This window comes from Ammospiza caudacuta, chromosome 6 (genome assembly GCF_027887145.1).
Source record: "Ammospiza caudacuta isolate bAmmCau1 chromosome 6, bAmmCau1.pri, whole genome shotgun sequence".
Classification (NCBI taxonomy): Eukaryota; Metazoa; Chordata; class Aves; order Passeriformes; family Passerellidae; genus Ammospiza; species Ammospiza caudacuta.
Genome location: NC_080598.1, coordinates 30277330 through 30288690, shown reverse-complemented (window position 1 = coordinate 30288690; position 11361 = coordinate 30277330). Strand labels below are relative to the sequence as shown.

At 42.2% G+C, this 11361-nt stretch overlaps 1 protein-coding gene across 2 annotated transcripts in view; it reads left to right on the top strand.

Moving 5' to 3' along the window:
• Positions 1–2975: 2975 nt before the first annotated feature.
• Positions 2976–11361, top strand: part of UBR1 (ubiquitin protein ligase E3 component n-recognin 1) — a 59003-nt gene continuing 50617 nt past the window's right edge. For both annotated transcript variants that reach the window (XM_058806194.1, XM_058806193.1), the window contains exon 1: positions 2976–3071. In XM_058806194.1, coding sequence (XP_058662177.1) covers positions 2991–3071 — 81 coding nt within the window. In that variant the 5' untranslated portion in view covers positions 2976–2990. The remainder of the gene's footprint in view (positions 3072–11361) is intronic.

The following is an 11361-nucleotide window of genomic DNA, read 5'->3' as shown; positions in this document are numbered from 1 at the left end:
CGCGCTCGCCCCGGGCGAGCCCCGCGCCGCCAGCCCCGACACTTCCACGTCCACCTCCCCGGCGGCCGGGCCGGCCCGCGCTCGGCCGCGCTCGGCTCGGAGGACCGATGCCGGCGGCGCCAGGGGTGGGCGCTCCCCTTGTGCTGGAGGTTTTGTCCGGCGAGGCCGGGGGATCCCGGCTCTCCCCCCGCTGCGTGGGCCCTGAGCGCTCCCGCTTTTCCCTCCAGCCTCAGGGGTGCCTGGAAATGCCTAGGTTAAAGCAGAACGAAACCCAGGCGTACGAAGAGATCCGCGTCTCATCCTGCTTCCTTACAAATACAGCGTGAAAACTTTCGCTTTTCTTCCTTACGGTATTATTATTCTGCCTGCTCGGAAATCTAGGCAGTTGACCTATTTTGCTCCTGACAGAAGTATTTTTATGGTATTTTGAATATTTTTATATATATATGTACCACAGTTTTAAACCTTTCTATAGCAAGTGCACAGTTTCATAATTGCTATTCTTTGCTATCAACTCAGTTTACTAACTGCTGCCCATTTACTGTTGAGATTTTTTCTTCCCATCTTAAGTATGAGTTTAGGTGAAAAAGCTTCTGTCAATTCACATCACTCTTTGTTATTTAACATAATATTCTCAAACGACTTCAGGTATTAGAAGTTTCTAATTCAATGTTGTTTAGTTGTAATTATATTTTCTCATATAATTTGTCATTGGACAAAGATTTGCTTTTTAACATTGATAATTATTAGTTTTGATTGATCAAGAAAAAACAGTTTCAGATCAATTAGACTGCATTAATATAAGACACATCTTTTTAGATGTTCTTCATAATTTAGTTACTCTTTTGCAGGACTTCATGTAAGTTTGCTTTGTTGTTTTTCAGCTGCCTTTCATCTTGCTTGTGTACTCTTCCCTCCAAAAAAACACCCTGAAGAAATATTTGTAAATAAACATCAATCAGCAACCCTGGTAATCTTCAAGAGTAATCTTGAGAACTGGGGCTTGCTCACTGTCTTCCATTTATTTTAGCTCCACCATTTTATTTTAGCTCTAGCAAGGCTGTCAAGCATTTTGTCTGTATTAAAATTGATCTGAATTCCTGTTTTGTTCTTCTTCTTTCCTGTATTACTGTAGTATCCATGGAGATCTTGTTTTGTCCCATTTCTGCCTGGGCAATGGTGCCAATTTGTTTTTTTTAAGACATTTGCTGACACTTTCTTTGCTCTCAGTGCATGTAGGTTCCAACTTTTTTTTTAATAATAATTTTTAAAAATACATCTAACAGTAAGTCTTGTTCAATTAAAGCAGTTGATTTACATTAGCATAACTTCTAAAAGTCCCACAGTAAAGCAAACCCACACTGACAGTTAGCTAAAAGAGGTGGCCAGGCAAGCTGCTTGCCTTGCAGCACGGGGGGCTGCAGGGAGCCCTCCTGCTGCCTGACTGGGTTTGTAGCTGTCCTGGAATTCTGCCTTGCTTCTCTTGCTCAACTACCTTGGAAGCTGGATTATACAATTGCTAGTGTTGAAACCAAAACAGGTAGAAGGACTCCAGTAATTACAGTCCAAACTTGGTTGTTGTGCAAACAACACTTCTGGTTCACGGGCAGCCATGCTACTGAAAAGAATTGTGTACAGATCAGCAATACAGACAGTCAGAACAAGATTAAATTGTTAATTATCTCATGGCAAAATTCACTTTGTATTTTTTACACTTCATACTTAAACCTGTCTCAGTGATGGTGATTTTAAGTGACAGATTTCAGTAATATAAAAAAGTTTGCAGGACTTCTTAATATGAAGATGACTGGTAGATATGGCAGAGGAACTACATTCAGATGTTCTGAAGATATAAAAGAAGAACTTTGAGAGTACCTGTGGCTGTGTGCAGTGCAAAAAATTATTGAATATACCTGAAAAAGGTTACCTGTAAACTTTATCCCATCCATACTGATAACTAAAGAAAGTCGAAAAGCTGCTTGGAGGTTTGAAACAGTAGGAGGAGGCAGTCTTCCCAATATCCAAGATATCAGGCATTCGATATGGACCTCAAGATCCAATGCTATGGCTATTTGTCTATTTCCTCGGCCTTAGGTGCAAACACAGGGAATTGTGGAACTGGACTGCAACAATCTGGAAAACTTCCAGCAATGCATAGGCCTTGTTTGTCACCTATCAGTCAAGATCCTAAATGCCCCAATCTGCCAAATCTGCTAAACACCTAGAACAGTTATGAAATGCTGTTGGAAGGAGGTGCGGAGGAAAAATTTTGATCTTGGAGATCTTTTGGTCTTTAGGCATTTGCCTAAAGCTACTGTTGCCTCCTACACCAAGTTAATAAAATTTTCCCTTTGCTTAGCCCATATGGGAGCCACATGGAAGTGGTCTGACTTTGCACCCGTGTAGATGAAATTACTTGTGCTATTATCTTGCTAGCAATAAGATGAGGGGACATAGTCCCCTGCACCACGGGAGGTTTAGGTTAGACATTACAAAGAATTTCTTCACCGAAACAGTGATTAAACATTGGAATGGGCTGTCCAGGGAGGTGGAGTCAGTGTCCCTGCAAATGGTTTAGGAAAGAGTGGACGAGACACCCAGTGACACAGGCTGGATGATGAGGTGGTGTTCGGTCATGGCTTGGATTCGATTATCTCAGAGGTCTTTTCCAACCTAATCGATTCTGTGACTCTGTGACACCGTGATGCAGGGCGCGAAGTGCACAGGCAGCAGACGGTACAGTTCAAGCGCCTGCACAGGAGCCCCACCGCGTAGCTCAGCGCACAGCCCCCACACGAGCTTCGCGTGCCGGCCGTTCCGAGCGGCCCCGGCAAGGCCCTGCTGGGCCTCCCGCAGGAGGCGCTACCGAGGCCCCGCGCGGCGGCGGCTGCGCGCGGGGCGGGCCCTGGGCTGCGGGCGCAGCGCCCGGTGACGGCGCCGGCTCCTTCCGGGCCGTGACGGCGCCGCCGGCCGCGTCCCTCGCTCTCAAAATGGCGGACGGAGTCGACAGAAGTCCTGTGGCGAGAGCGGCGGGCGGCCGGGCCCCCGCGCAGGCCCCAGAGCGAGCTATGGTGAGGCTGCAGACCGGCGCCGCGGCGCGGTACCCTTTGCCCGCCCTCGGGAGCAGCCCGTGCCCTCCCCGCGCTGCCGCCCCGCCGCTCGGCCGACCCGGGCTGGCTCTCCGCGGCTGCCGAGTTGCGCCATGGAGGGCTGGGACGCGCCGCTCCGCACCGCCGGAGCCAGCGGAAGGCGGCAGCTCCAGCCGGGGCACGGCCTGGGCGTTGGGGCCGGAGCGGGCGGCCCGGTGCCCCCGTGCCGGCGGCGGGCGCGGCTGCGCACCCGCTCCCGGCGGCCTGCGCTGGCTGCGGCTCTGGGGCTCGCCGCCTCTGCCCCGGGAGCGGGGAGCCAGCTGTCACGGGCCCACGGGGACGCGGTTTGGCTCAGTTCCCCGCTGCATCTCTCAGCCTCTGTCCCGGGTCTTCAGTTGCGCTTAATGGCTGAATTGAATGAGATCAAACTTTGGAAAGCTTCAGAAGTTGTCCTTTAAACCTTGTAGTGTATATGCGCATTTTAACCATAGTCCTTTACCTTTCTCAATTAAAGGTGACTCCACTGTGGAACAAAAAAGGCTGAATAACAAATTATTGTGTGGAGCAACAAATAGTATAATTTAGAAAGAACATAGGAAACGGTTATTTGTTGAACAGAAATATTGTTTCTATTTTCGTTCTGCAAAATAATTGTATATGGATTTCGTACTTTGTTATTGAACACAATTTGCTGTTGACCCTGTCTAATGGTAGCCCATAGGTGCCTTCTGTGGTTTCCTCCACAAACTTGTGTAGTGATTACTATTTTTGAAACACTTTATTAGGAGGACTTTAAAACCCAGAGGCTGAGAACTTAAGAAAGGAAGGCAGATGGATGTGTATGAGGCACTTTATATTTTATGTTTTATTTTCTGTAACAGTCTGCACACATAGTATAGTTTTGAAACTGTTGACTGCTGGTGTTTAAAAATTGGGTGCTGGCAAGCCTGTAGAATAGCTACTTTTTACATGATGCTACACACCACTAATAAAAGTAGAAAGCTGTTTACTCATGGAACTTGTCTTACATGTGGCAGCACTAAGCCAAAAACCATTATTCCCTGTACCCTTCTCAGAATTTTAAGTATCTGCAAATCATTAGAAATGGACTAATTAGAATTTAGTCACAGAGTTCATTCTTAAGTGCTGGATATTTCTGTAACTGAAACAGGCCTATGTGTGGATTTTTTTTGAAATCAGGAACAACTTGATTTTAAACTAAGAAAAATGTGATTTGACTGCATAGTGTCAAAAATTGCAGCCCAAGACAGGCGAGTTCTTAAGCTTGTGAGCTGTGCCTAAAGTCAGTGGTACTGAGGGTAGTAGAGGCAATCAGCAGCAAAGCAGTGCAATCAACCTTCATTAGTTGGGGACATCAGAGGCTGAGTTAGCCCAAGCAATCCATACAGCTGGTAATAGTGGTATTTGGAAAAACAGGGAGAGAGTTGTTGAAGAGATCCTCAGCTGCTCAAAGGTGATGCTGGTGCACTAAGTTGTCTTACTTTTTATGTGATTTCAGCCAATTGAAAGTGTCTGGACCAGAATTATCATTCTAATGAAGGTAGCTGGCCATCCAGACCGTGTTGCCTGCCATACATCCAAGCAAAATTCAGGGATTTGACAGGGAGCAGGGGCTGAGGGTATGTTATAAGAAGGGAGAAGAAGAGCCTGAGATGGGTACTTAGGTTGTGTCTGACAGCATTTGTGATGTCAGACAGCAAACCTGGCTATAGTGATGCTGGAGACTGCTGTAATCTGGAAGTAGTATCCCCAATTTATTGCTGTCCTAAAGATGGTACTAAGTAGCTAGAATTAATATATCCTGCCCGACTTGTGCTTTCCCTGTGCAGAACTGTTCTGAAAGTCACTGTGGTGCTAGAATTGGACAGTGGTGTGGAGTGGAAAGAACTGGTTAAATAGGGTGAGCTTGGGCTTGTCAAACTAAACTTGTCAAATCTGTCTGAAGGTCTGAGCAGTCAGACAGACTCTGGCTCCTCTGTTCATCTCTGACTTTGGGTGCTGTTGGCTGCCGTGCAGCACCACATGTGGCTGCAAGCCTTCCCAGAATGCTGGGTGCATGATGCAGGATTACCTGAATGGTTCTGCAGGAGCCAGCCTGATTCTGGAATGGATGGTGATGGCTCGGGTAGTAAACTCTTCTGCACCCAGCCCAAGTCAGTGGTGTCTTCTCTGCATTTACCTCCAGCACTTCAGGTTGGGTGACTGTGGGTGAAAATACTTAACTTGGTGTTTCACTGCATTAGTTGGAATTCAGGTCCTGTCTGGGCGTCTGCTTCTCCATAGTGGCTGTATTGCTTTCTGAGCTGCCCTGGAGGAAAGTGGGCTGAATTTAATGCTAATTAAGTAGTAAACCTTGTCTACCAAACTTGGGTTTACTTTCTTTCCTTTCCCAACAGCATCCACAGTTTAGATGGCTGATGGGCTGGACTTGGCTTGTCCAGTAGTTGGCTAGCAGGCATTGCTGGTGGCTTGACAAAAGCCTGCTTTGCAGGCTGGATCTTGCCCTTGGTTGGTTGTCCATTTGTATTCTAAACAAATTCTGGTTTGACTCCTGCCTGCTTTTGTGTCTGCTACCTGGAACAGGGCCTTGATATTAAGCTATTTGAAGGATTTTAAATTTACACTGAATCTTCAAATGTTCATGTGTGAACCTTCTCAGTAATATTTGCAAAGAAAAGGGTTTTTTTTTTAAATGTTCTTTCTTTTGCCATCAGTCACAACTCGTAACAAAAGGTGAGATGTAAGTGGTGCACAAGAAGAGAAAAGCTTTAACTATTAGGATATTTTCTTTAAAGACGGGAAAATTCCAAATTTCAGTTTCATAATGTAAAGCACGATATAGGCACTTGTGCATTTTAATGTATTTCAGATCTCTTGTGTCATTCAGTGCTGTTACATAGTTGAGGAAATGTTTATGAGGACTCCTGCTACCCTGGATGTGTCCTAATCAAGCAGTAATATGGAGGGGATATTCATGTGCAGGTTGTTTCTTGAAATTAGTGAAATCTGAGTCAGGCCTCTTATTTGGAGTTGCAGTGTCTTCTAAACTGAATTGACCTGCTTAAACCAGATGACATGTCCATATAATTTTACTTTGCTAAGCCAAATTTGTTTAAAACTTTGTTTTAGGTAAGCCATCATATCCTTTATCTAAGCTCTGAAATGCACATGGTCAAAGCTGCTGTATTTAGAGCCGTGCAGCATATTGGCAGAACAGTGTTTACTGTGCACTTGTGTCAGTGTCCAAGGAATGGAGCTGTGAAAGTTGCAGCAGGTAACTGGAGCCTGGCCCAAGTCCTGTTTGCATCCCTATATGTTTACTGAAGTTCTTTGACATTGTTACAGCATCTGGTAGTGCTGTGGTTTTTTCTTTCCTGTCTACTTACACTTGGTAATGTTTGTGACTTTTGTTAGTGCAGGGGTGAACTGATTGTAAGGGTGGTATCTGTTATCTTTGCTTGAGTCCACATAAAGTGCACAACATATGGTTGCTCTAGTCCCATTACAGTATTGCAGTTGTGAGACGTATGTGGCTTCAGGAGAAAGCAGTGAATATTCCTGATAGCATGTAACTGTTTCAGTGTCTCCTAGATGTCACAGCAGCAGAGAAGTTAGGAATAAACAGGTTCTTGTATAAGGGAAAGTGTTTGAGGGATGCTGAGTGAGTGCTAAATATGGATAGAATCACCTGGATATTTCTGCACATTCTTTCAGTGCAGAATTAGCGTGTACAGTGGACCTTAAAATTGATGATAAATGGAAAACAAGTGTGAATACACAGAGAATTAACAAAAAGCAGTGGGGTTGTTTTCTACCCCCTGCACCCCCCAATCCTTCCATCAATGAATTACTTCTTTGTAAATATTCACTGTAGTTGTGTGTTTTGAAGTGCAGCCTGGTGCTTGCTGAAACATTTCATGGATGTTATGTTCCTTCAAATGTAGGAGACCACAGGATGGATGTTAAGGATTAAAGAAAGAATAAAAGTATTTCCTTTGTTTCTCTAGAAACAAAATTAAAATTATGTCAAATAAGTAGTCAGAACTTCAAATTCAATTTCAAAGTCTCACAAAATAAGTAACTCTGCAAAGATGATTTTGTTATTTTTATAGGGAGAATAACTTGTCCCGCAAAATATTTTGCATATTGTTTTGGCTTACGGTGTGGTACTAGATTTCTGCTTCCTCTGGTGTTAATTGTTTGTTGCTATCTATCAAATGCAGGTTTCACCAAAAAACTTGGAACATAAAAAGGTGATTAGATTGCATGTCCCAAAGACTTAAAAATTAGTTCCAGGTTTCCTGGCTATTTTTCCTGTTGCAACTACTTAGTAGTAGTATCCTGCTAATTTTGCAGCATATTTAGGCTGGAGTATTCATTTGGTAGGGAGGTACAATAGAGATACCTCCAGCACAGTGGCGAGAGCTACAAGCCATGATTTGACTCCAGCTGTCTCCTTGGGCAGCAGATTGCTTTCAGGTGCTTCCTCCCATGAGCTGCAGCTGTGCTCTTGGGTTTTGAAGGTGCCTGTGATTTAAAAGTGACCTGCAGTTTCCAAGAAGTTGAGCAGCTTAGGTCTGTGTGTTGTTTACTCTGAAGAAGACCTTAGTTTTAGCTGTCCAGCAGCTGAAACAGTAGCAGATAGTGCTGGTGGTTGCTTGTCCTTCTCCGGTATTTGCGCTGGTGACTGCTGGAATCGAGGTAGGTTGTGCTCTAGACAAAGCTTTAGTAGTCTGTGATGGTTTTGAGTCTCATTCCAAGAGGGCAAACACCTGCATCATTAAAGCATCTTTAGGCGTGGATTGGCAGCTTGCTTTGGCTCAGGGGCCAAAGTTAAATGACTGAAAAGATCAAAAAGTTCTTTTATGTCTTCATGTTGAAGTTGATGTTTTGTTAGGACAACGTTAGACAGTCTTAAACGTTACCCGTGTTGTGCCAAGGGAAAAAAACTTTAGAAACCTAAGTTCCTTCTTTTAGTGTAATTACTAACATGTAGAGCAGACTGGATACTAAAGTGAGATGACAGATGCATCAGAAAACAGATATTTTGTATTTGAGTTCTAAAGAGTAATTTTTACAACTTAGATTCTCTACTAAAACATTGGCTGTGCTTTGTTGGAGAATGTGAAACAACATAATTCCTGTGACAAAACAAATTAAGTTTCTGTTTTAACTCCCTGAATTGTGCCCTTCCAGAGATAGAATTTATACTCCTAAAAAAAAAACAAAAACACCTTGATTTAAGGCAAGGAAGAAGAAGTATGTAAATTTCTAGTGTTTATTTTTGAAGCCTCTTCTTTTTGGTATATATATGTTTGAGGCTGAAATGGATTGCCTTGTCTTCATGTCGTTTTTACTAAAAATAATGCCTAGGTGTTCTGTACTCTAGTTGGATTTTATTTTCAGTGCATTAGAAAACTGGCAATTTTAAACCAAAATAATAAGAAGGAAAAATGGAGCCAAAATGTTGAAAGCAGAATCTTTATATGAAAATGTTAGTTCAAGAATCCTTTGAACTTTCCTTTTCAAAGAAATTTTTAGTATTCTGCTTACTTATCAAAGAACTTGTGCATATTTATCCTTTTAAAATGTCATATGTTTCCTCAGTTAGGTAATATCAGAATAAAAGTTTTCTGAGATGCTGTTCTGCTAATCGCTATTTAACTTGTACAAGTGTTCTGTGCCTTAAAGTAAAGCTGCCTTTTGCATTTGGTATTTATGTTGCATGGCACTGCCTGAAATCAGTATGCCCCCAGCATTTCAAATATTTACTTTTAAAAGCCTGCTTTTTCTAGCTGCTTTGACAGGCAGCTGGTATTGTCGTCTCGTGCCTGACAGATTTTTGCTATACATAACAAAGGATTTTATTATTCCTTTTAACTGGAATGCTGGACCAGGTACGGGTTTTAGCTCATGCTACTGGTAGTGTCTGTTCCTTCATAATTTCTTGTTTTATGTTCATAAATATTAATATTCCTTTTCACTGGTTAATTTATATATCTAAATATAGTCTTGAAATTTAGGCAATCACTTTTGCACTAAAAGATCAGCTTGTCAATCAATGCAGTTAAAGTACAGCTGCTTTTTGTCATATTGCCTCGTGCAAGCTGTTATTTAGAAAAGACTTCAGAGTTCCAAGAGAACTGTGCTTAAAAGGTAGATTAAAAATTGTCGTGGAAGAAACAGCTCCTGAATTAGTGCACATAATAAACCTCAGCAATGATAAGGAAATTTTGTCGTAGGGGCGAGAAATCTCATTTGATCCTTGGTTAGCAGCTGAAAAGTGAATTGAGAGTGTTGTTAACTTTTCCTCCCCTTTTTTTCTTACACGCTTCTTTCTTTCTCGTTCCTGTTATTATTGGTAGTATTCTTAAATGGAATGTATTTGTGAAAGACAAAATTGGATATGGCTATATTTGCTATATCCATGACAGATATTTTGCGTATTTTATAGCAGTATTTGTAGGCAATTAGAATTTCTCTACCTCTGACCTTTTGGCATGAGGCTTATTTAAAGGGTTTGGAGAAAGCTACAGACAGTCCTTTTACGTGTAGGATAAATATGCATGTTTGGTTGAAATTGACATTTGGGAAAAGCTCTATGTGGTTACACATGGGAAGAAATATTAGTTTGATCCCATAGAGGAGAATATGATTCCCATGTAAGACAAGAAATTGTTTCCTAATGGTTTGCTCTCAAGTGGTATTGTGAAGCAGTGCTTGTGTCACAGTATTCTTCTGAAGAGTCAATAAAGATGACAAATTACTGCTTTTGTTATAATGCACAAATCACATGTGATAGACAAAATGATTTGTGTGTCTGCTCTTCTGACAAAACTGCTAGCTGTCGGGATCATTAGCTTGTCAGAGTGACCCCAAGAAAAGTTTGAAAGTCTGTTTTCACAGCCTGGTGTTTGAAGAAGGAGTCAGGGCTCTTCATTTCTCGGTCTTAAGGTTGTTTATTTTATCTTATCTATGAAATTTTCTCCTGCCCTGCCGAGGTCAGCTCACCAAGACAGTCCGAGGCACTCTGCCTGCCCACAGGGCGGTGTTATGTCTTTATACTACAAACTACAAATACAATGTTTACAATTACTTTCCAATTCCCATCACCTATGTTAGACAGTGAGCTTCTACTCTAAACCAATCTTTAAGTGCCAACATCACAGCAGAAGATGGAGGCCAAGAAGAAGAAGGAGAAAGGCTGGACACACCCAGTTCCCTCCATCTTGCCTCCTGAACCCCCATACCAAAAACCCTGAAATCTACTTTTCCACCCTGTGATAACTTCACTAATATTCTACTTAAACTGTTGTGGCTTGCTGATCTTCATAGAAGGTTGGTAATTTGCTCCACAGGTCATAATCAAAACCATAGGCATTTTGGGCTCTGTGAGTATAATGGATATTTCCTGGGTGATGTACAGGCTGAACATATATTTTAGTGTTCTTATCAGAAGGCAGACAGCCTGCTTGAGAAAGTTCTCTTGCTTCCTTTCTTCTCTCTTCTTTCCTACTTCCTGTCCTCTCTTGGAACAACATTTAAATAGAATTAAAAGCTTTGCACAAGAATGCTTGAAATGCTTGTGAGTTTGACTGTGTGAGAACCCATTTTATACTTCTGGCAGGTTTTCAGGGAAGCTTAGCCTTGTGTTTCTTGAAGCTATGACATGCTCTGGACCAACAGTGCAGATCTAAACTTGCACCATCTCCTGGGAACCTGGGTCATTGAGCTAGAAGGGGACACATTGGGATTCTCTTGTGCTCTCTGTGTAGCACAGAGTGTGCTACAGGGCCCACATCCCACCCTCCTGCATTTAAAAAATACAGTGACCAAATTGGGAGGGGGATTTGAAGAAGGCATGATGCAGTATAGGTAAGATAAAACAAAAAGTAGTTACAGGAGGAAACATGTTTAAGCAGAAACACTAAATTATGAAGTTTAATTATGATAATAATAATTCACTTCCACTCATTTAAATCAGATGCATAAAAAAATAAACACATGATCAGGTAATTCAGTTTTCAGCTACCTCTTACCATTGAATATCTTTCTCAGAGCCATCAGCTGTGTGTGACTTTTTTGTTTGTTTTGTTTTTTCAGTGTTGATATGCAAGTATCTGATAAATTTGGATTTAATTTCTAGTTATTTTTTGCAATTTAGTGTCTTTATGCCCTGGGTAAGCATTGCTTTTATTTAATAAAAATGTTGCTAGGTGGTTGAAAAATTTGAATAAATTAATTAAAATAA